This window comes from Pygoscelis adeliae, unplaced genomic scaffold (genome assembly GCF_000699105.1).
Source record: "Pygoscelis adeliae isolate BGI_AS28 unplaced genomic scaffold, ASM69910v1 Scaffold223, whole genome shotgun sequence".
NCBI lineage: Eukaryota > Metazoa > Chordata > Aves > Sphenisciformes > Spheniscidae > Pygoscelis > Pygoscelis adeliae.
This window is the reverse complement of record NW_008824543.1, coordinates 2,847,843-2,871,929: the sequence shown is the minus strand read 5'-3', so window position 1 is coordinate 2,871,929 and position 24,087 is coordinate 2,847,843. Positions and strand designations below refer to the sequence as shown.

Here is a 24,087-nt window from a genome sequence, read left to right as displayed (position 1 = left end):
GTCTGTCCAGCAATCATGGGCACTTGTTCTTGGCCCTAGTGCTGTGTGTCTCTTACTGCTGGAAATGAAAAGCAGTTCTTCAGATCTATCTGTTCAGGGAGGAAAAGGGACTGGAGTATTGGAAATGTCTTTAGAGCAGTTAAGGATTTAAAGATAGAAAACTGCTTCTATGGCACTATCTCCAGAACGAAATCCCATCTGAATGAGATCAGACTGAAATTTCTTGGACTTTTTGGAGCTTCACCACCTTCAATAGTGAAATAAATGAGAAATGCTTTCCTTTCCCACACGACTGACCTTTCTACAAAGGTGCTGGTTACTGGGGAAAGTGACTCTTTCATGTGAGGGCTGAAATCTGCAGTGTAAGTGGAAGGTGTTTCTAAACCCCTTGAGACTCAGTCACAGTGCCTCCTTGTGCATTGCGCAGAATTCTTCTCGGTTTATTTGCATTCAGTATCTATTCTCCTCTTTAATGTAAAATGCTGCCTAGGGAACCGGGGATAAATTTTTTCAGCTGGCTCTCACTGCAAAGAAAATAGCTAAAATAAAATATTCTGTTTTCCACAGAGGTTTTTCTGAGAAAAGATCCTTATCTTAGATGCTTGTGTCCCTCTTCACCTGTTCCCATTGATATGCAGCCTGCTCTGCTGCTGTTGAACAATACTGAACCCTGTTTACCTAATCAGAAAAGTCCAGAGAATGGTGGTGAAAATAGGGAAGGCATAGCTTGATTTCCATTTAAAAAGAGTTTTGAGAGATAAGTAGTACTGAGAAGATCAAGAGAACAAATTCTCAGAGGGCAAGTTATAGCAGAGGCGCTCTGGGTATTTATGTTTTTCCCTTCCTCCCATGATACCAGAACAAGAAACGACACAGTGAAATGCAAAAGCATTAAACACAGATAGATAGATTGCTGTAATTGGTAATGTTTAATTAATCTGTGGGACCACAAGATAATAGCTCGGTTTGCTTTTTTTGTATCGCCTAAATTGTAGTGTAAACTGTTTGGGGAGAAGATTTCAGGGGAAAATGGTGCTGAATGACTGGGAGGTTGGAGCGCGTCTGTGCAGAGCTCTCACCCTGGTTATGCCCATGGAGCTTATTCTCCAATTTCAGCCAGTTCTGCCGCTTCAAGCCCCACTTACAGACCCACTTTAGCTGTGCTAGTGTGTTGATGTTGTGTACAAATTCTGTTGCTTCTTTATTATCTGAATCTTGCTGTGGATTAGCCTGCCCAGTGAGGTTTCTAAGCCATGGACTCTCCTCCTTCACCACCTGAACGTTATCTAGTAGAATTACTGGTGCTCAGGTATAAAAGAATGATAAATACAGCTTGGTTGTAGCAGCCCAGCTTCCTATATATGAATATTGGAACTATGCCAGGTGTCTTGTTGCACAAATTTCTGATCCTATTAGTTCATTCCATTTCTTAAGGGGAAAAAAAAAAAAATCCTCCAGGCTTTTACAACAGCAAGAATTATTGACCAAACATTTCTTTTTTCACCTTTTTCTAACCCAGGATGTCTCAGCAACTTTGTTCTGCACAGAGACAGCACTTTATTCATATTCAGAACCCATTCCTGTGAGTCATTAAATTGGGGATTGCTGAGTTCAGGCTATTTGTCTAAACCCCTGAGTCACCACCTTGATACAGTGTGCTGCTGTGGGGGCCTCTGAGGGGCAAGGGTCTACATGGCTGAAGATCTGACTATGAAATTGGGATGCTGTTAATTAGTAAGGTCATCCTCTATTAGCATTGGGAAAAGCTGAGGTGAGATGGGAAGAGGTAAAGGAATGGGATACTCTATTCCATTTTCCTTTGACTTTACCACTAGACTCAAGAAGGGAGATCTGCCAGAGGATGGATGAAACTGGGGGCAATTATCAAATTTTTAAATCAAAACTGCAGTGAGAATCAATGGGCTGGAAATTAAAGTGAGAGCTTTGAAACACAAGCCAATTTCTTTGTGTTAGGCCAGCTCCAGGGGAAACAGTGGATTTGCAGTTGCCTCGAGTCTTTAACATAAGATTAAAGAGCTTTCTAAAATGCTGGTTTAATCCAATTTCTGTGAACTTCTTGTGTGTTCAACAAGTCAAACACAATGAACCTAGTGGTGCCCCCTGGTCCTGCAGTGAAAGAATCTGGGAAGATGATTTCTGAGTTAGAGGCACTCAGGTATGAGCCATTCTTTGTCATGCTTTTGGAGAGCCATACCCACAGGTGTGAACACATGAACATATGGGGCCCGGTGCTCGGATGGAGCAAGTTATTTCAGTGAAACTGGGGTGTATTTAGCAACTGAGGATTAGGTCCTTGAATTTATTTATTTTTTTAAAGTAAACTTCCATATGTACTGCAGATGCTTAACAGTAACAAAACCTGAAACATCAGTAAGTATTACTCTATTCCATATGCTGTATGCTGGTGGGACAATATTTGGGTAGTAAAAAATATTGTTCCACTGACAGAGGCACAACTAAGCCTTTTGAGCTTGACAAAGGCATTTTACAGATGCACACTGAAATTACCTTTACTAATTATGCAAATGAAAAAATGTCTGGCACTTGTAAATGTAGTTTATGAAACTGAAAGTGCTGTCTGATGAGCTTTCCTTTGAGCATGCAGTGGACCGAGAGGAATTCCTTGGCGCCCCTTCTATGGTGAGTTCATTCCTCTCCTAGTCTCAGGAGTCAGCATAGGTCAGCCATTTACGTTCACTTGCAGAGTAGCGTTTAGTCTTCCGACTCCACAGCTGCAGGATCTGCTACTTCTGCAGCATCTCTACACACAGGGTTACAATGGTTTTTAGAGTGTGATCATCTGGCACATTTATCAGCCACTTACATCGATGTGACGCTTGTCCGTAACGCTTTGGAGCTTCTCCCGCCTCTGCTGCCAGAGGACGAGTCTCTGCAGGAAGGTTAGGAAGGCTGCCCGGGAGAGGGCAGTGCGCTACAGCAGACCCTGGCTGGGGAACTCCGCTGCCGGCTGCGGGGCTCCCACCGGAGGCGAGCTGGGGCGCGGTGCGTAGCTGGGCTGTTGTCCGTTCGCTGTCCGCAAGCAGAGCTGGAGCTGAATCTGCCACCCGCAGCCTCCCCTCCGGAGAGCAAAACGCGTCTGGAGTGGGGGACAGATTTTGATTGTAAATTGGTTACATGTGGACATTTGTATCAGTATAGGCAGCAGAGAGTAAGGTTACACACGCACTGGTAAATTCGTTTGTTTAGCAAGCAGTTTAGAAGAGGCTGGGGAAAGAAAGTGCAATGTAAAAACGTACTATGCATCTTGCTGCTCTCCTAGTCTACCTTTGTCCACCTAGTGTCTGTCTGTAACACTACAGGTGTCTTAAGCTCTCACATCTAGTTCGTACCTAGCATGGTGATGCTCTGCTTTGATTTGGCATTTATCTGTAATCCTGTTAGTTTTCTCATGCTACACTATAAACGTTGTGATAATTTGTGTTAGTTGGCTGATGGGGGAAGGATGGAAACACTGAGTGTGTTATTCTTGAGACAGATCCGCTCCAGTACCCTATCTGTATAGACAACTTTGGTCTGCTCGTCATTTTACAAGTGGGGAAAACTGAGGTTGGCTGGTGACTTGGATTCCTCTCCCTGTGCCTCAATTTCCCTATCTATAAAATGAGTGACACTTGTCTCTTTTTAGCCTGACTGATGGCAGGACATAGAATCATAGAATCATAGAATCATTAAGGTTGGAAGAGACCTCCAAGATCATCGAGTCCAACTGTCAACCCAACACCCACATGCCCACTAAACCATGTCCCTAAGCGCCTCATCTACACGTCTTTTGAATACTTCCAGGGATGGTGACTCAACCACTTCCCTGGGCAGCCTGGTCCAATGTTTAACTACTCTTTCAGTAAAGAAATTTTTCCTCACGTCCAATCTAAACCTCCCCTGGCGCAACTTGAGGCCATTTCCTCTCGTCCTTTCGCCAGTTACTTGGGAGAAGAGACCGACACCCACCTCGCTACAGCCTCCTTTCAGGTAGTTGTAGAGAGCGATGAGGTCTCCCCTCAGCCTCCTTTTCTCCAGGCTAAACAACCCCAGCTCCCTTTTTTGGGAATATTTTATCATTTGAAGCAGTATGCTTCATTCTCTTTTTTTCTTCTTTTTTTTTTTTTTTTTTAATAATTTTGAAACTGAACCCAGCTGCTATGGTTTTTATCAAATGCCCAGTCTCCCGAACGTCAGCATGGGTACCTGTCTGTTGGAGGCAGACCTGGGCTGGTGCACCTCTAAGTGGGTGGGCAAAGTCCATTAGCTCCACCGACGCTGTACCATGGACTACTATTACAGAGCAACAGGCGGTGCTAACTGCAGCCCTGCTATACCCACTCTGCTGCCTTGAAGTGCAACTGCAAGGGTTACAGGCCCTGATGACTTGCTTTTAAGTGCTTCAGCGAGCTACTGTACACAGTGAGGCAGCTGCACAACATCAAAGCTGCACAAAAAAAAAAACCACTTTCCCACACCACCACATTAAAGCCAAGGCAAGAACCACGAATTGAGCCCCAGTGATGCAGAGTTCAGTCCTCAGACTTTAAAATCCCTCTGCTCCTACAGTAAGATTAGAATCATAGAATCGGTCTGATAAATAGACATGTAGAAGAAAAAAGATATTACTACTGCATCATGCATCCTAGCGGATAGCTGCTCTGCTGTACCCTAGGTAGAGAGTGACCTGTATCTAAAGTTACTCAGCTGCTGGGGTTTGTGGTAAGAAAAGGGCAATTTTATCAATAAACCTAATGCTAAAGTGAAGACCTGGTATTGCTTCAGACAGCTATAGATGCCATGTTACCATTGTCACACCAACATGAAAGCACATGTGTACTTTCTTCATGCACCGTACAAACTTGTGTCCTGAAGAATTTGTTGAACTAGATATGCAGAATGGATTACTCCTCTGTCGAAGAGCTGGCATCATGTTTCCAACCAAATTCATAAGTCTCGTGCAGTTTTCTCCTTTGTCTTTAAACGACAGTACTATGCTTTGGTGTGTGGGTGTGCCATCGGGATAGTACTCCAAGACTATTCACAGCAGCTTGGTTTCCCTTGGCCCTGAATACTCTACTATTTGAAGTTATTTTAACAAGAGCCCTTTCCATGCCTTAGCCTGAGCAAGTGAATCTGTTTTGTCTCTTGTCAGGATGTATCTTTGTTTGTGCTAAGCTGTGAATGCCTCCAAAGTGTCTAAGATTCTGAGTGGAGAGCTGCCTGGGAGGGAAGAAGCTAGCTGTACCTTGGGGAGGGTTAAAGCCTGGCTATGGTGTGTGTCAGAGGTCTCTGCTGTGGTTTGCGTTGAAGCAGTTACTAAGCAATTTGTGCAGTCTCCTCCAGGAGAGCATCAGCTCTTTGGTGCACCGTTGGTTAGATCCAGGACTGCTTCCACAGAAGGCTGCCTCTCTCCATCCCTCCCCTCTGCCTCGTGTGAACTCATTACCACAGCGGGACTGCAGAGAAGCCAGCCTGCGACACAAGGGAGGGCACATGCTTGTGAGTGTGTACGGGTCTAAAGGGGAGGCATCACGCTTTACAGTGTCTTTCTGTTGCTTTTTCTAATGGGCATCTGAACTGAGATGGTGGTCATAGCTTGGAGAAGGTTGCTGGAGGGGGTGGCTGGGTCTCCTTGGACAGAGAGGTCGTCTGTGAGCGGTATTTGTCCTGTTACTCAGATATATATTCAGAGTGCTGCTGGCAGCAGTGACGGCTGCTATGGCTCACTGTTTGTCTCCGATGGCAGTAACCAGGGAAATATTTTTGAGCTAACTGGCCTCTGTTCAGGAGTGAGCAAGAAAACAGTCCTTCAGCTCCTGAGCCGGGTGGTCCCTCAAAAATTATGTGGATAGGCGCTAAAATGATTTTGCTGGATGCAACAGTTCAGAGCAGAGCCAGTGGCTGGAATTTTTATGAGATACTCTTTCAGCTGTGAAACTGTCTGCTGGCAAGCTCTGGGGAGGAAAGCATGAAGTCTGCCATACAGCCTGCCGTATCTCTTGATTAGCTTAGTGTCCAAGTATTGCAGTGAATGTATTTTAGCTTTGCAGTTTGCCACATGCGGTTTTTGTTATTCATGATGGATTTCAACGTGACAGTGTGGAAATGTGAAACCTTCTTTTGTTGCGTTGTTCTCTGAGCAGGAATTTGTGTTCTAACACTCCAGCATTGTTGTGAAGCACAGCTTTTGGGAAGAAGACGAATTACCTTTTCTCTGGCAAAAATCAGAAACCATCAAGAGGTGTTTACTACTGAGGGACTAGGCAAGGGGCTGTGCCATGCTGCTGTAAATCTGGATTAATTTCTTGAAGCTGTTGTTGAGATTAGACCTTGGCCTTTAATGCCTTTTATTAGGGAAGTTTCTGTTTTGTGGAGAGCAGGATATAACATCCCCTCTATAATATCCCAGTGTGTGCTCTGTGAAATCAAGCAATGTCTATCTGGAAAAAAAAAAAAAAAAAAAAAAAGTTTTACTGAGCAAATCGTGTGGAATGATGTGTTCCTTTAGCTCTTTGCTGATTATGGGTAGTTCATAATGTATAGGCAAGATTTATTAATAATTTCTTATCTATGTCTTGTGATTTTACATAAATATTATAACAAATGTTTTCATAACAGGATGGGATATGAAGTCACCTAAACTGAACAGTGAGAGTATATGCTTTAAGAATTTTATATTAGTTTGTATAATTTAGCTTTTATTGGGAATAATTAATCAAAGATTCTTAGATATGTGCATAAATGTATGGTGCGTTCTGACACTAAGTAGTTGTCAAAATCCTTAAAGTGTAACTATAGATATATATTTATACACACCAATGTATTTTTGTAGAATGTACCAACAGTAAATCAAAATACTGGCTTATTTTCACTTTCTTTCCAGTTTACTTATGTAGGACAAAGATTTTGATTTTTTGATTCACCAATCAATTTTAAGACATTTTCTTTAAAAACAAACAAAGAAATCCCAGCCAAACAAGAACATCAAAAGACTGTTTTTCAAGAAGTGGTTAAAGGGAAAAAGTGGTAAAATCTGTTTCTTCACCCAAGGAAGCCTATACCAAAATCTTTTGAAGTTGGCTTAGAAAGCTGAAATAAACCCTAGAGGGTGCACGTTAGCAGTAGCAGCACTGCATATAATAGTAGCAGGGACCCATCCTGCCTGGGTTGGTAACAGCTTGCTCACCAATTTGACACAGAAGTGAATAATTGACTTTTAAACTATAGATAGGCCTTATTGAGGACTGTCAACTTCACTACTTTCGAGTCTTTGGGTTCCCCAGGCTCAGATTTTAATTCTGTGTGTGAACTTCCTGGCCGTTCTCTATCATTTTAGATTAATAGACATTTAAATGTTTAACGAAACAGGACTCTAAGCATATATACATTTCCTCGAGTTTCAGTGCAGCTGCACATGGACTTAACTTTACCTTATGCACATGCCTGAGGGGTCTGCTGAATTAGCAATCACCTGAAAGTCTGGATTTAAAGCCTGGGGGAAGTTCAGGTTTGGATCCAAAATAACTGTGGTTCACTTGCATTTCCAATGTAAAGAAGGAGCATGCTGGACTCTCTGTGACTTGAAAGTCACTGCAAGCAAGTCCTTGAAAAGTCCTTGCAGTTTGCTAATGGCTGGTGTGATCTTGAGGGTAAGCTAGAAATTTCCCTGTTGTGTTGTAATGGCAATGTTGACCTGCAAATAACTGGGAATTCTAATTCTCTCCAGTGTCTCTGCTTTCCTGATGCCTGCCTGTCTGTAGTACTTACCTTCTTACCTGGACAGCATTCAAATGGATCTTTTAGAGGTTGCCACTTAATGTCTGCTTTGAGCCGCTCTTGAATCTTTCATTCAGTAAACTTTGAGCACAGGTGTGTGTTAATGGGTTTGCATCTTCAGGGTGGTAAGATTTTCCAGTTACCGCAGCGGCCCAACATACCTGCTCAAGGAACTGAAAGTGAGGGGATTTCCAGTTGGGAGGACATGATTTCAGTTCTTTGATATGAACAGCTCTCCTTTCACCCCCTTCCAGGTCAGCCACAGTAGACTCCTAATGTGTACTATGCCTGCCTGTAAAAACAACTTGTTTAACTAAGTCCATAACCACTCCTGGAGCATGGGAAAACACAACCACTATACAGGTCTTTTCAATCTGTGACCTCTCCACTCCTGTAATTTTATGTTAAAAGTGAACATCAAATCTAGTCAATGAGATGAACTGAAAAATGCAGTGATACAAAGTAATTTGAGCAATCTTTGCTGAAAGACTTAAAATCAGAAGAAATGTTTAATGTGCCTGCAGAACAAAGCTCAGGTGAAGCTGTACATCCTTCATTAGGCTGCGCAGAATGCTTTGGAAATACTGATCGCAACTTAGCATAACAAAAGGAGAAAACTTCAGAGCAGATCTATTGTGCAACAGAAGATCACATCAGACACTAGTTCAGCTTAGGCTCAGGTAGACACTGAGGGTCACAGGTTTTTGAGCTCGTCAAAGAAAGATGTGCATTGCTAACCTTTCCCTCTTTCATGGACATTGTTTGGGGAAGCTTGCAAGGCAATTCCATCCACACCATGGCCTAGATCTGTCCCCTTCTCAAGGGATCAGAGCATATCGGCAGTGCATCACTCAAGACAGCTGGAGTCTTGCTCCTAACCTTGCTTGTCCAGGTTTCTACTACATTAGTGTACACAACGTTGGGTTTGCTGTTACAGTTAAAAAAAAACAAAAACAAAAACAAAACCTTTAAGGGCTACCTCCAAACATGAACCAGAGTTACTGAAATATTTTAGAAGAATCTTCTGTCTTTGGAAGTTAGTTAGCAAACTTTGCTATGAAACTTGGTTTTAATGAGACTAGAAATTGCATTTAAACAAACGCACTTTGTAGATTTTACAGTTGTGCTTGGTTAGCAAATGATCTGAGAGAAAAGATGACACCAGTCACGTACCTATACTGCATTTTGGTGTTTGCTCTAAGCTGACCTAAGTGTGATTCTCTGCTGGAAGAGGTAGTCCTGGCCTTGTCATTTCCCACCCCACGCCTTACTAGCACTCGTACCCTTCAAGTTCCTTTGCAGAGAACTAACCCAGATAAGAAACAATCCGCTAAGAAAAAGATTGCTTCACTTTATTTACAATAATGTTTTTCCTGGCTTAGTTTTCAGCTGACTCAACATGGGTTAGGAAAAAAAGAGGTGGTGGGAATGTGCAGAAGAATAAGAGAAAGGATGGGATTTCCTTTCTGTTTATAGCTGGATTTTTAGTTCCTCTTAAAGCAAACAATCTGTAGCACAGCCAGCTTGTATCAGTAACTGATCTTGCTGTTTCTCTGTCTGGGCTGAAAGAATAAACAAAGTTTTGCAAAAAGTAAACAAAGGGCACAAATGGTGAGGAAGAGAAATAAATAGAATTAAAAAAAAGAAACCCAAACCAAGAGCTTCTTTCTCTGGTGTAATAACTTTGAAGTTTTTTTGGCCTTCAGGAAGGGAAATGTTTTGCTTAAGGGTTTGCATTGGAAATTCTGGTGGGACAGAATATTTTCGAATCCTTTAGCTTGCTTAAACCTTATCAGTGAAGACATGCAAATTTGTCTCCTTAGCGTGTTTAATTCTTGAAATCTAACTTAGCTCTGCTAGACTCCTAGCTAGCTGTTGTTCATGGCCAGCAGACACAGGACTTTGGAGAACATTTGAACTGTAGGTACTTTGCAACTTTCAAACTCTGGATTTGTGTGTTGCCTTTTGGTACTTTTTAGGAAGAATAAGAACACATAACATTAGGTGTCCTTTCATGCTCTTAAAATGAAATCTGTGGCCTTATGCTTAACCCTGTCTGAATCTTTTCCATCACATCAGCAATCTGATTTTTCCTCAAATCCACAATTTTTATTTGAATGCTGTGAGGGTCATTTTTGACTGAGCTTGCACAGAGTAGAAGTAGACCGATGTCCTCTACGAGCTTAGCGAAGATTTTATTTCACTCCCAGCTGTCTTCCTTTCCTGTGAATTACATATTAGGCTGTCATTAAGAAGAGATGAACTTTGCTCTGGAAATTTGTAACCCATTATTCCAAGATTAGTGACTTAAGATGGGGGATTGAAGCAGCCCCCTCCTCTAGTCAACAGAAGGCCAGGCAGTTGTAGCATTCAGTCACTAAAAAACAAAGAAACCCCAGTGTCCTGTTATGTCTGGTTGCCTTTGGTTGTCTTTCATGGAGCAATAGGCACTGCTGTGTCAATCTGCTCTGTGCAGTCCAATCTTTCACTCCAGCAGGTCATCTTTCCAACACTGTTGGAAACCATTAGCTGCCATTAGCATGTAAACTAGTTTCTCTCTGCTCAGAGAGGAGAGGAAGGAACAAGATTATATTCATTGTAGCTTTTAATCAGCTGCTGTTGGCATAGCCCTGAAGGTGGCAATCTGTGGGCTGTGCTCCAGACCTGCTGCAGGAATACATACAGCTGTGGTGAGAAATAAAATAGGCAAGTGCGTGTGGGGAAGCCCAAGCATGTTTCATTTTTTAAGTGAGGAATTATGAAGCGTAACTGAACGGCTTTCCCCTTAAAGATTAGATAGCACAGTTGCAGCTAGCCTCCCTAGAGATCTGGGAGGGAGGAGAAGCTGTGTCAGACAGATGGCTATAGTAATTGCTTTTCTTTTTCTTCCTCTTGTTAGAAAAGCTTGGGAAGCAAAACTGTAAGGCCTAATTCTTCTGCAGTGAAACTGGTCTTGCATGTAAAAATTCGAACAGTCTCTGCTAGGAATTGAATTTATAGCAGTTTAAGAGGAGAACCAAGAGTAGATGAACTGACTTGTTTTATTTTTTTTCCCCCAGTATCACATCCTTATTTACATTTTAATTGTCCTGGCAAATTCAATTAGCTCAAGTAATGAAGAACTGCATGGTATGTGGAAAGATTCAATGTTGGTGACCTATGTAGGGGATTGGCACTGTTTGACATAACACTGTTTGGTCAATTAAGCTTTTTTCTTTTTTAAATTTGAGAAGATACGTGTAACTGCCTCTTCAATTAAAAAAACAGTTAAGACCACAAGAATAACCACACAGAAGCTAGGAAATGCCTGAGTCAAAGTTGCCAAGATAACTGTGTTCCAACCACCTGGCTGGTGTATGTTTTGATATGATCTTTAGTTGCATGGCTATACAGAATTTTTTTTGTCAGAACACAGGACTGCTCTGAAGTGACCAGGGCTTGTCCAATCTCTTATGCAGATATTAGCAAGGTGCAATGAAGCAAGACAGTTGTTGTCAAGCTCTGGCAGCTAAAATCTAAAACCTTCCCATTGACTTTTGGGTCCCCATGTAGTGAATTAAAACATGCCTGTTGTGGTTTAACCCCACCCGGCAACTAAGCCCCACACAGCCGCTCGCTCACTCCCCCACAATGGGATGGGGGAGAGAATCAGAAGAGTAAAAGTGAGAAAACCCGTGGGTTGAGATAAAGACAGTTTAGTAGGTAAAGCAAAAGCCGCGCACACAAGCAAAGCAAAACAAGGAATTCATTCACTACTTCCCATGGGTAGGCAGGTGTTCAGCCGTCTCCAGGAAAGCAGGGCTCCATAACGTATAATGGTTAATTGGGAAGACAAACGCCATCACTCCAAACGTCCCCCCCTTCCTTCTTCGTCCCCCAGCTTTATATGCTGAGCATGACGTCATATGGTGTGGAATATCCCTTTGGTCAGTTGGGGTCAGCTGTCCCGGCTGTGTCCCATCCCAGCTTCTCGTGCACCCCCAGCCTACTGGCTGGTGGAGTGGGGTGAGAAGCAGAAGAGGCCTTGACCCTGTGTCAGCACTGCTCAGCAGTAACTAAAACCTCCCTGTGTTATCAACAGTGTTTTCAGCATAAACCCAGAACGTAGCCTCATACTAGCTACTATAAAGAAAATTAACTCTCCCCCAGCCAAAACCAGCACAATGCCTATCATCAATAAGTTTTTCTGAAGTAGTCTATGAACCTGCAGCTGTTAGCTCAATATCAGCTCATGTCAGCCTAAAGTAGGGTTTTCTCAGCTGTGGTGTCTGTCCTGCAGGAAAATGGTATGTTGCTTCCGTGCAAGAGGCTGAACACCAACCACTTCCTGCAGGCTTGTGGCTTGCAGTACACAGGCCAGGAAGGCTATGGAGCCTCCTGGGATAAAGTAGTGGAAGATATGAATGGATTAATGCTTACTAATGCTAGGCAAAATCTCTTTGGTTTAAAACAAACCCTGTGTCTTTTGGTTTGCTTTAAATAATTTTTTCAAGCTTTTCTTTTAGTCAAAGATTAAAAACTTCCTTAGGCAGCCCCAGGTAATCATGTTTCCAAGGACTGGGACTTCTATTGCAAGCTCTGTGCTGTGATGGTGATACGAATTTATCAATATTGGAGAGTAACTAGCTTTAAGCACTGTCCTAGAGGAAGATGCAAGAGGGCAAATGTTATCTTGCGTGCTGTTGGCTATAGCTACTAGCATTTCATAGCCACATGATCTGATTTGCTATTTGGGCTCATGAGTCACCTTCCCTTGTTTCCTCAGACTTTCTCAGTCTCTTGCTAGTTTCTTTTGCTACAATTTCTTTTCCCTGCACGTCAGTGTGTGAGCTATGCTCACTTACTTGAACGTGTGATTCCTAGTCACCAAATGTATTTTATATACCACCTTTCTTATCATCTGACTGTCTCCTGCTGAGTGTGGGTTTTACAGCAAATCCCGTGTGGCTCACTGGAGAGAGTCTTGCCCAGGCAGGGGATTTGATGAGACCTAACTGGCACTCTGCAGTTCTTGTTTCTATTACTTCATCTTATCCTTACACCACAAAATTCTTTTGGTAGAAAAAGGATCTTTAGAAACTTTTTAGAAACCAAGCTATTTTTAGAGCCAGGTAATAAAGCAGCTATATGAACGGGGGCGGGGCGGGGGTGGGATTTCTGTTTTGCTCAAGACTGGTTGATATTAATGATGCCTTCATATTGGCAAACATCAAAAGCAAGCTATTGTACTGGCAGGTTTGTCACTCTGGAGGGATGATGAGGTCTCTGAGAGGCTAGAGATGGTGGCACATTTTATAGTTCATTTTCCATTTCTGTCGAGCCTCCTTGTGATTGTCTCATCCGTTATAGAAATGTTTGCTCCATTTCTGCAACTGTTTGGCACAAGCTCAGTCCTGGTCAGCCAAACCTGAGTGCACCTATCTACCTGTGGGGCTGCACAGTGTCACAGTATCTTTGCATCTTCTGGATGCTGAAATCAACAGTATTTTCTTCAATGGATGCTCCAAGGTTTCTCGGTTCTGAGAGTCCAAGCTCTATTTTAACTATTATTTTGATTTTTTCTCCTACTTCTGGGTTAGGGTTTTTTTTGCTATTTTTTGATTCAGCTATAGTCATCTCTAAACACCCATTTTTCTCTTCTCTGCCTCCATCTTGCTGCCAACCTGTGATTTGAAAAGGGCGTATCTATTACTATTATGGTGATTCAGAAACACTTCAAGTAGACTGTCTGAAGGATGCTAGAAGTCTTTGACCAACAATCTGGAGGGACTTGTCAGTACCTGTTGAGAATTGTATTCATAGACTACAGGACCTTTTTGTTGCTGGTTCCTTGGGTGCAGTATTTATCTGACTCTAAACAAGGCTATCAACATGCTGTTCTTAAGCAGCTAGCAGAGAAATCAGGCTTATGGTGTTCTCTGCTTTCTAATAAATAACCTTGTATATTCAAAATTATTTTGTTTTGCCTTTCCTTTTTTATTCTGCAGTTTCCCCCCCAGATTCTATTCTGGACATGCATGGGGGAAACTGGAGAGTAAAAAAGGAAAAACTTAATGGGTTACTGTTATTTTGTTTGCTTTGGGAACATATACCTGCCTCTTTCATTTTCCCCAAAATGTGGAGTACCATGTGGCTGTTGGCTGGGATCTCTGTGCTGCCACCATGTATGTAATGAATCCGCATAAAACTCACTTTATGTGGGCTGGGGGAAGAGGTAAACATAGCAACTCAGGGGGCAGGCTAAAAACTTTGTGGGTCCTCTGACTTCCCTGCTTTGTCTGTGACAGATGCGCAAGACAGGTGACGCTGTGCTTGTTCACATGTCTTTCCTATGCACAAAAATGTTGTCGGAAGGGGATAAAACAGACTCTGGGAATCCTGATGTCTAAGGATTAAGGATTTGTGGATATTTGATATAGAGAGAAGAAGAAGCTGTGGGAAGAGGGGTGAGATTACTGCTGCAGCATGGTACTCAGCTGCATTGAATAACGTCAGCTGGGGTCAGCAGGATACCTGCAGGGAGATCAGGAGGCTGTTCCATCCTTCAGTCTCTAAGTGACCATGTGCTGTACTGAGAGCAAAGCCCAGCAAACAGGATTGCTAGTTATATTTGTAAAGGCATAGAATGGAAATCAGTTCTTTGTCCCTAGTGTCCAGTGGGCTTTCCTTCGAGAAACTGAACATAACTTGCTGAATATGATGTACTGAGTTTAGATTTACTATCCATTTAAATGGATTCCCACAGACCGTAACACCAAGTTATCTCAGGTCTAGGGTGTCTACAGACACAGAGATTCAGAACAATGTTACTGTTTTAGCCTTTCTTTTGCTCTGTCTAGAAATTTGCAGACTTTTGTCCTACTTTAAAATCAATTGCAAGTGAGTGTCCTGCTGATGAAAAGGTCCTAATGGCTGTATGACTCCTGGGGAATGACTCTTTTTCAGCACCTGCAGAACAAACATAGCACAGAGAAGAGCATATGCTTCGTGAGTGGAAGAGACCAGCCCTGTTCTGGTCTTGTGCAGTCTTTGGTCCCTTTGGCCTGTTTGTTATAGAAGCCTTGTGAAATATAGTCATGAGGGTCATGGTGAGAGAAAGGATGAGTCTATTTTCCCCAAGCAGATTTCAGAACAATGTCAGCGATACGCTGGAAGATCATCCACCAGTGGCACCCTGTGTAGCACAGGGCACTTCTACAGGAAGATGTGCGTTGCTTTTAGCAGTTCTGCTGTAGCGATCAAGGCTGGAGGAAAGAGGGTGTGGTGAGGTGGTCCAGACAACAACTGCACTGTGGCTGCTAAGAAGTAGTGTAATGCATCAGAGCACAAGGTTAAGTTGCCCTGATGTCAAGGCAGAGATGAGGCAGATCCCACTCTTAATTCCTGCTCTGTGAAGTCTGGAGAGAAAAGCAAACACTGAGCTGGTGTCACAATGTATTTGTACCTGGCAGAATGACCAGGATCCCTTATCTTACTTGGACAAGCTGTGTCAATCAGCCAAGAGCAACAGGGCTTTGTCAGGTTTCTTGCCATCCCAAGCAAAGGCAAACTCTCTTGGTTTTGACAGGGTCATCTCTGGAGGTTAAGTCATGAGTCTGTGTGTCAGATGCTGTTGTGAAGCTCTGTTGGGATGTAGTTTTCATTGTTGCAGTTCTGGTGCCTTGGGGTGGGGAGAGGACATGGTGGTTTTCCTACAAAGGCTGTATCTACCTTCTGATGTGTTGTGATCTCTACTGCATATTCAGGTTTTGACAGAGAGAATAAGCCACAAATCTAAGTTGTCCCCCTATGCTTTGTGAAACAAATTGCTCTCTTCCCTACCTGCAGCCCCCACCAGTTCGGGAGATCTTGAGTCTTACTGATCTCTTATGTATACACGCTGTACCTGACACAGTCAAGACTCAGATCTTGGACGACTCTTGGGCTCCATTCAGGTGATGAGAAGGGCAGTATAAAATACATTTGGTGACTAGGAATCACACATTCAAATAAGTGAGCATAGCTTACACACTGACATACAGGGCTCTTGGGCTGTAACTGCGTGGCTCAGTGCTCTGCAGACACCCAGCTTGGTTACTTGGAGCAGTATATCTCTGCTCAGAGTAAAAATAAACTAGTCTATGTCTAAAGCTAAGCCTTAGGTCTGCTAATTCTGTGCAACAGTGTAAGTGCATGACCATAGCAGTAGATTGAAATTACAGTAAGTTCTACAAACATCACTGAAACCAAGCTCTTTAGCTGTGGTTCATTAGTCTGCTCTTCCAGTTGCTCTTAGCCACCTGCAATGTCAAGAATCAGAGAAGCTGATAGTGGGCTGCATAAACAGGATGGAAATGAAGGTCCCACATCAAAAACATCACTCATTCTAGTTTGACTTTTTCCCTTTTTAGATCTAAGGGAGGATTTGTGGAATCAGACCCCTTGAGATTTTTTTTCAATTGCTTGGAATTACTGCCCTGTTTTGTGCATCAGCCAAAATCTATGCAACTTCTTTCCATATTGTGTGTCACGGTCTGTCTAGGAGAGGGCAATGACACGTGCTCTTCAGTTACTTTGTCTCAAGGCATTAGTGAAGTGTTTGAAAGTCAAATGAGCCTGAAGAATTAGGGAATGAACAGAAAAGTTTCCAAGTGACACTGTGTAATTTAAAACCTAGAATCCCTAGTTCTGGAAAGGATCAGAGGGAATGTCTGAAAGGAAGACAGAGATGGTATTTTGAGCAGTAGACTAGGATGTAGGAGAAAGAAGCTAATTTCTAACCTCTCTGACCTCCCTCTCTATTTCTGGACAGTTTGTTTAAAACCGGGTGCACCAAAGTATTTCAGTGCCTGCATTGTATTGACATCAGTGAAGATCTTGGCGCTTAAATAGGGCAACTACCTGCCTTTAGTCTGATCTGTGGTCTGTCTGGACCCAGGTTCCTTCCTTCCACCTGTTGTCTGGGCAGTTAGAGGTGGGCTGTACAAAGCCAAAACTGGTTGTTGTTCTGTAGCTGTACAGTGACCAAAGGCCTAATTATAATAGGTGCTATTGTAACGTAAACCTGGATCCTGCCAGTTGAGCTGGCAGATACTCCCCAGTAAATGTTGCTGGTCTAGACTGGGGTGAAGAGTGGGAAGAACAATTGGGTGCACCTGTTACAGAAGAGATCAAATTAGCTCAATGTGAAATTATAGTTGCTGGTGACTGAACAGATTACACACACAAATTGTGGTGATTTTTCCCCAGCTGCTTGCCAAGTTATTTTTTAAGTTTTCAGTGTTTACTTCAAAAGAACAGGCTTTGTTTTCATGAAAAGAAAGCCTCACATCCCCTTATTTCCTCTTTTTACTATGTATTTGCTTGTAGCGGAAAAAGCATCAGCAAAGGAAACTGTTCTGGATTGGTTGGTTACACAAAGTCCTCAAGCAGAGACCTGTATCTGAAATAGACTTTACTGTTTCAAAGACTGAAAAGCTGCTTTATGTGGGAGGCCAAATGCAGCGATTTAATATGGAACATGAAGTAGTAAGGAGCAGGCTGTCAGCTTGAGCAAACTTGTGACAAGGTCTGGCAAATCTACTGGAGCTGGTTTATGAAAAGCTCTCTCTGAAATCACAAGGCAGTAAATGAGACTCTGTAAGTATCATAAACTTCTCCGTGACAGTCATATAACATCTGAACCAATAGTAAAGCCAGGCTCTTTTCCTTTGAGTGTCATCTTTGTTTTGCTGGGTTCTTAAAGGACGGAAAAATTGTCATTAAGGTTTTATTAACTCATTGAAGATTTCTGTTTTCACTTGCACAGATGAAATCATGCAGCAGGAGATACGGCCGCTGGTTGCAGTGGATATAATAGAGCAGCTCCACAGGCAATTTGCTATCTTGTCAGGTAAGAAGTTGCTGGTAATCACACTCCGGGATTTTCTTGGAAACATATTGGAATCTGTCATGCTGACTGTCACCCTTCAGCTGTGTACAACAGTTGCAATAGTATTTTTATATTGCTAATGAAAAGTGCTGTTACAATCAGACGCTCACAGTGTATGGAACTGATAAATGCCAACTTGCGGTGCTTGTTTTTCTTAAGGCAAGCTAACCTTCCATGCTCTCTACAATGGGGTGGGGGGAATAGATTTAGAGGGTAAGAAATTAAACAAATCTTTCTGTACATATCTTTGCACAATGTCCAAGCACCTTGTTTGTGGGAAAAGATTTTGGTCTATCAGGGAGCTATTCGTGACCTTCCCCCTCTTCCGCATTTGCCTTTGTTTTATAAATGATTCATTTCTAAAGTGTAAGGTTCTAATCTTTTAAAGATTTGATTATTACATATTCCTTTGTTTGCCTGAAGTTTGCAATCACACAAAGTGACGCGGTTCCTGCCCCAAATAAATAGCTGACATTGAAATATTTGCCAAATTATTTAATATACTTATTTTGGATACTGTAGAAGAGAAATGCCTGAAAACACTTATATCAGCGTAAAGAACATCATGCACGTTGAGAATTCAGTGCCTCATGTGCAATGTCTGTCCGGTAGAATGTGGAGGACTGCTTTTCTTAAACCCCATTACCTTGTAACGTTTGAGACCATTAATAAAAGCTATATATGGCATGTAATGAAGACTTGTTGAAAGTGGTTTACTAAACAGGACGAAAAACCCATTTCCAGTTCCAGCTAGAACATTAAACATGGCACAGAAATGTCAAGGGTAAATATAAAAAAGCATTTTCCTATTTCTTTATGGACTCATCATTTCAGCAGTACCTGTATTCTCACCTGCTATTTTAGCAAATTCACATCTTCACATTTGATCTTATTCTTTTATTTCTGGAAGCGATGAGAAAGATGTTCAAATAAGACTATTTAAATCTAAGGTGCTTAAAGAGTTTGGAAATAACTCTTCATAGAAGACAGGGCGGAGGGGCTTGTTTGTTAGGGATCAGCAAATAACTGGTTCATCAGCATACAAGTACTAACAACAAATATCAAAAGTGAGTGAAAAGGTGTCTTTCATGCCCCCATCTACAAAAATAACAAATCTCATTTGAAGAATTTTCAGGCTTATCTAAAATCTCCTCAGTAGAATCCAGAAATAATATCCTAATAAGAAATGGGGCAGTATAGTTCATAGTTTCTAAGTTGATTTCAGTCTAAAGTTTACAGCTAAATTTGGAAACCTGGGTGCCTCCACTCCGAAATCCTCATGGCAGTCTGTGAAGAAGATCATGAACATAAAATCATCTACTCGGAGGTCCCGTTAGCCCAGTATCTTATTCTGTTGGTGACCACTGGTGGGTCATAGGTAAAATATAATAATAGGAATCTTCCTTACTATCCTTTTATTTGCCTCCTGCAAACTGAGGCTTAGGTACAAGCCAGAAATGACTATACTTTTCAAAAATGCATTTCTCTCAATAAGTAACTTTCTTTTTCCTCTAGCAAAAGATTGGTTTTTTCGTCCAATGAAAACAGATCTGGGCACTCTCCTGCCTCATGTCATTTATTAAAGTAATTCACACATAAATGACCTCATTTGATTTTAATTATTTTAATTTTTTTTCCTAGGCGGCTCTGCAGCTTTTCCTTAAAACATGCTGCTTTTTATTAGGCACAAGCAACCACAAATATTTTGGTGCTTCAGTGCTTGCCTACATAAGAGACTGAAAATCTCGTGATACTTAGCCTATTTCCTGGTTTTCCATGCTGATACGTTCCAGCTCAGTAGCCACTGTCTGAAAAAAAACCCTTCAGCTCTTTGGCCCCATCACTGTGGGCAGTAAAAGACACTCCCAACTTACTTGTAGAGTGTTTTGGGCATATAATATGTTTTTCTGAACAACTTTATAAAAATGGTATATGCTGATTTATACTAGTTGGGGTTATTTCTTTTACTCTGTAGGCTGCAGCTTCCAGAGAGCAGCTAGCTACCTCTTCCATGCATGCACATACAGAACTCGGAGGATGTTAGCAGTGAGTCTGGTTTGTGCTACTCTACAGCTTCTAGCTTTGTCGAGCTCTCCTGTTCAGTCCTATGGACCCCAAATCCATTTGTCCAGTGGTAATGAAAGTAACTGGTTGACTCTTGCAGAGTTTGTTATAAATGAATATTTATTTGGTTAATATCAGCTTTTTATTAACACCTGGCGGCTGAGGCAGATGTAGTGATACCATAATATTCCCTTGCTGTAAAGCAGAAAAGAAAGAGTAGAACAATTGAGGTCAAAGGCTCTTTGTTTTCTCTGGACATGACACTTTCCACTACTATTGCTGTGCACAAACTTCTTAGAAGAGGATCTGACTGTCTTGCAGTCTGAGCAGATAGTAGGAATTATGTAACAAGCCTAATGAGTTTGGTGTTTGATTGTGTCAGGGTCTAGTTATAATGAATGTATTAGATACTAACAGCCTCCTGTTTGTCCTGGCCCTCTAGCTACCAGGCTAACCAGGACTGCACTGTCCATGCCAAGAACAGGGAAACTCTCCAAAGCCTTCCCTGGTCCTCTGTGGTCATGGAAAAGGCTGTGGTGTAGTGTGACAATGTCCTTAATCACGTAGTTCTACTTCAGTCATCTCTTTTTCCATACGCTGATCTAGCTCTGCTTAGCTTGTGAGATCTGGTGGGAGTACTGGTTCTTGTGGTTAAATTCTAGTTTTGAAACCACTACTGCCTCTTTCCTTTCCCTGAAAACTGAACTCCCAATTATGGGACTACAGCTGTGACAACAGAGGAGTGCACGGCTATGTTTGTGTGTTTCCTATAGCTGTTAAGGGAACTAGGTCACAAAGTTGGGTAGTACTGAAAACCTGGCTATTCTAACACACACCAGTTTTTACTGAAGAATGGAGAACCACTGGTAAAATACTGTTCCTGTCCTGCTGACAGACTAATAACCCGCTGTACCAATCTGCTCTTGGAACTACTACTACCCCCTCCCTTTTTATCTGCAGCTTCACAACCTGTTCTCATCTGAAATTACTCTGTCAAAGAGCCCAATCTGCCATTTGCAGCAATAATGGATCCTGTTACTAAATCACGGATTTATTAGACAAACTGTCACGAAGTGTATTAGCAGAGATTCATTTTCTTTGTGTTCTGCTCCTGTTAGGTCAATGGACTTAAGTGGATGGGAGACTGTATCTGAAAATGGTAACTGACTCCGAAGCCAGTTTATTTAATTTCCAAAGCCTGGAGGGTGTTTGGCCATCTGCTTCCTGTTTAAACTGAGCCTTTTGGAAAACCTGGTCTGACCTTGCCAAAAGGACAGTTTGGAGCTTGTGTAAAAGTCTAGACCCAGGAAGCATGATTTAACTTTAATGAGAAATTCGGCATTCACAACCCTTAATCAACATGGAAAACCAAAACAACAGAGCATGGAAAAAGCAAAACCTGACCAAGGCAGTGAAACTTCAGCCAAGATATCACTGAATATTTCAGCTGTCTGACCCAGGAGATGAATGGTACTCAGGTCTGCTATGACTAAGGGAGCTCTCTGCATGTGGGCAGACCCAAGCAGTTAGCCTGCACGTGTCAGCAAAATTTGAAAGAAAACTTTCCAATACTAACTGATGAGTTGGTGTCTGTGGCAGGCTGGGGAGGTGTGCACTGTAAACTTGCAGACAAACTTTTGGAACTTCTCCTGCCCATAACCTGTTTGTCAGCTGTTTTTTTTTTTTTTTTCCCAAGGGATTCAGCATATTTGGTAGGATCTAGTTAGATGTTACTTTACGAATCCTGCTGGTGGTGTTACAAGAAAAGGAGCTGCTGGCTATGGAATAGGACTTCAGTCTAGCCTCTGATTGGCTAAACCATGGATATTTTTGGTCCCTGGACAGGAGGCATAGGTGGGCTAGAACTGGGGAGTGGGAAGTTTCCTAGGATCCCCATCGTGTCCAGGAACTTGGCCTGCAGTTGTGATTGCTTGCTGCTTTTACATCAGTCATACCAACATGCAACTTCAGCTGTGAGAGCTCTCAGAATTCAGCAGTCACACCTCATTTGTCAATCACACCCTTTACACTGCAAAGCAAAATTAAATTTTCTCTGCTGCCATATCCCATTCTCCCCCGTGCATATTCCTCCCCCAAATACTTCAGCTGGTTTGTTTCCACAGCTGAATTCTGGCCCCATCTTCACTGCAACAGCTAGCCAGGCTGCACTGGCAGCTGGAAAGCCTATCTAATAGGAGCAACTATGAATGCTGCTTTGTGTCCTGGGACTTGGGGAATCGGCACACATAAGAGTGAGCGATGGTCCCATTACCATGCCTCGTACTACCCTGATACAGCTTGTGCACCATCTCTCCTACTTTTCTTTCCCTTCCACATTCACTCTGTACTTCTGTCCTGTCACCCAGGTTCTTCCTGTCCCTTTGCCCTTGGGCCACAAGAGAAGAGGAAAAGTTGAGCAAGAAGCTGGGGTGGAAAATAAGGAAAGTGCCCAGGAAGAGGAGGAAAGGGATGCTGTCATTTGAGTGGCAAACCAGGCAGAAGGTCAAGCTGACTGTAATCTTCCTCTTAAGTCTTGCCTTTTTCCAGGCAGTTCAGCCTTCTGCTCCTCCAACTCCTGATGTTGTCTGCCTTGTTTGTGCTCCAAGTTGTTGAGTTTGATGCGCCTCTGTGTATGACCCTGAATGCAAATGATTTAACTGCTTGCTGATAATTTACCTCTGATCACACATCAAGATTTTTAATCAGAATGCCCTTCCCCAAGCAGCAGTGGGTCCATACCTTTGACACAATGAGTTTGGGTTGGATGCAAGGCAGGTTGCTATCTGCAGAGGTAGAGAGCAGAAAGGAGATGGACCTCTTGAAGGAAATCAATGGAGCTGAATCAGGGTGGCAGCATGTGTTGCATTTGTGGGTGCTATCTGGGAGGGGAGCTCAGGCCTGCATCAGGAGATGGTAGAAAAAATCTGGTTGAGTTTCCTCTGCAGGCAAAACTCTGGGGGATAGCTGTGACAGAGCAGCCTGGGGTCTGGCTGAGGAGCAGTGACCCATGGGAGACTGCCAGTGGGATGGCCTGGCTCCCCTAAGGCAGGTTCAGGAGTGAGCCTCATGTTAGCTCAGCCACAGGATAGCCCTGAACCTCCCCTCCTGCCAGCTGAACCTCCAACTCGTGGCTGCTGCCCCCGCCCGCTCCCCCCAGCCGCTTTTTCCCTGGCCTGACACCAGCATTTGGAGCTGCCAGAAGGTGTTGGAGGTGGCTGGGTTGCTTGAAGAGTGCTGCAGAGTGGCATCTAATGGCACCTGGAGGAGCTGCAAGTCAGCGAGACAGGGGCCTGTTGCATGAAGACAGATGCTAGGCATGGCCATGCTCCTGATACCTATTTTTCAGTGTATCTTTGTTTCTCCTTCTGACTGCACTAAAGTCAAGTTATTGCTCACTTCTCCCATGGGGCTCTTTAGCTCAGCTCGTGCCTCATGTTGCTCTGGCTTTTCGTCAAGCTCCTTTGCTCCTGGCAGTCCTTGGGCCCCTTATCTTGCTGCACAGACACTGCTGAATAGAGCAGATGTGCCTCAGGTAGCTGTAATGTAATCCTCTCAGCTTTGTGCTGTGTTCATGTGGCTCACTCTGTTCAGCACTTCTTTTCTGTCTCCCTCCTCCTGCCCTCACTTTCTACTTAAAATGTCTTTTTTTTCTTCTTGAGGACTACTCTTCTCTTTTGGCCTTCCATGGAGCTGCTGGAGCTCGTTCTGTCACTATCTGCCTTACTTATGATGGGTTGTAAAACTTTCTGTTCAGCAATTAGACTCTTTTCACAAGTGATGCCCAGGAGTGTGGGGGTTACGCACAATCCCAGCAAGTGCCGGACTCCTTGGGGCCAAATTCCATGCATTTAGATGCACTTAGTCCTTATGGCTGTGGAACAGACTGAAGACTGTCCCTGTTGTTTTTTAGTTTGTGCTCTCTGCCCTTCCAAGACATTGAGTAGCCAGTTAAAATATTTCAAGGACTGGAAGAAACCTAGTGGCAACTCCCTAGAAAGCAAGGTTGATGGGCCAGAAAAAAAGGGCTGCAACTTGTCAATTCACATTCTGCAGAAATTTGCATACTGCAGCAAATCCTGGTTTAGTGTCAAGAAAAAAAATGTCATTAACATTTAGATGTATGGAACTGCTCTCTCATCCAGAAGAGAGAGTTTTCCAGACACCCTTGGTATATAAGGAGTTTCCCTTACATCCCTTAACATCCACTCTTGTTACATTGCTAGATCTATGGATAAATGGATATGGATCGTTTTCCCTTGTAACTCAACTACTGCTCAAGGTTCAGATACATGGGCAGGAACAACCCATTCCTA

General features: G+C 42.9%; 1 protein-coding gene across 1 annotated transcript in view; it reads left to right on the top strand.

Annotated features, from left to right (window-relative positions):
- The window catches only part of MCF2L2 (MCF.2 cell line derived transforming sequence-like 2), a 164,847-nt gene that overhangs the window by 3,666 nt on the left and 137,094 nt on the right, over positions 1 to 24,087 (top strand). The window contains exon 2 of the mRNA XM_009321723.1: positions 17,588 to 17,671. Within this exon, the coding sequence (XP_009319998.1) occupies positions 17,588 to 17,671 (84 nt within the window). The remainder of the gene's footprint in view (positions 1 to 17,587; positions 17,672 to 24,087) is intronic.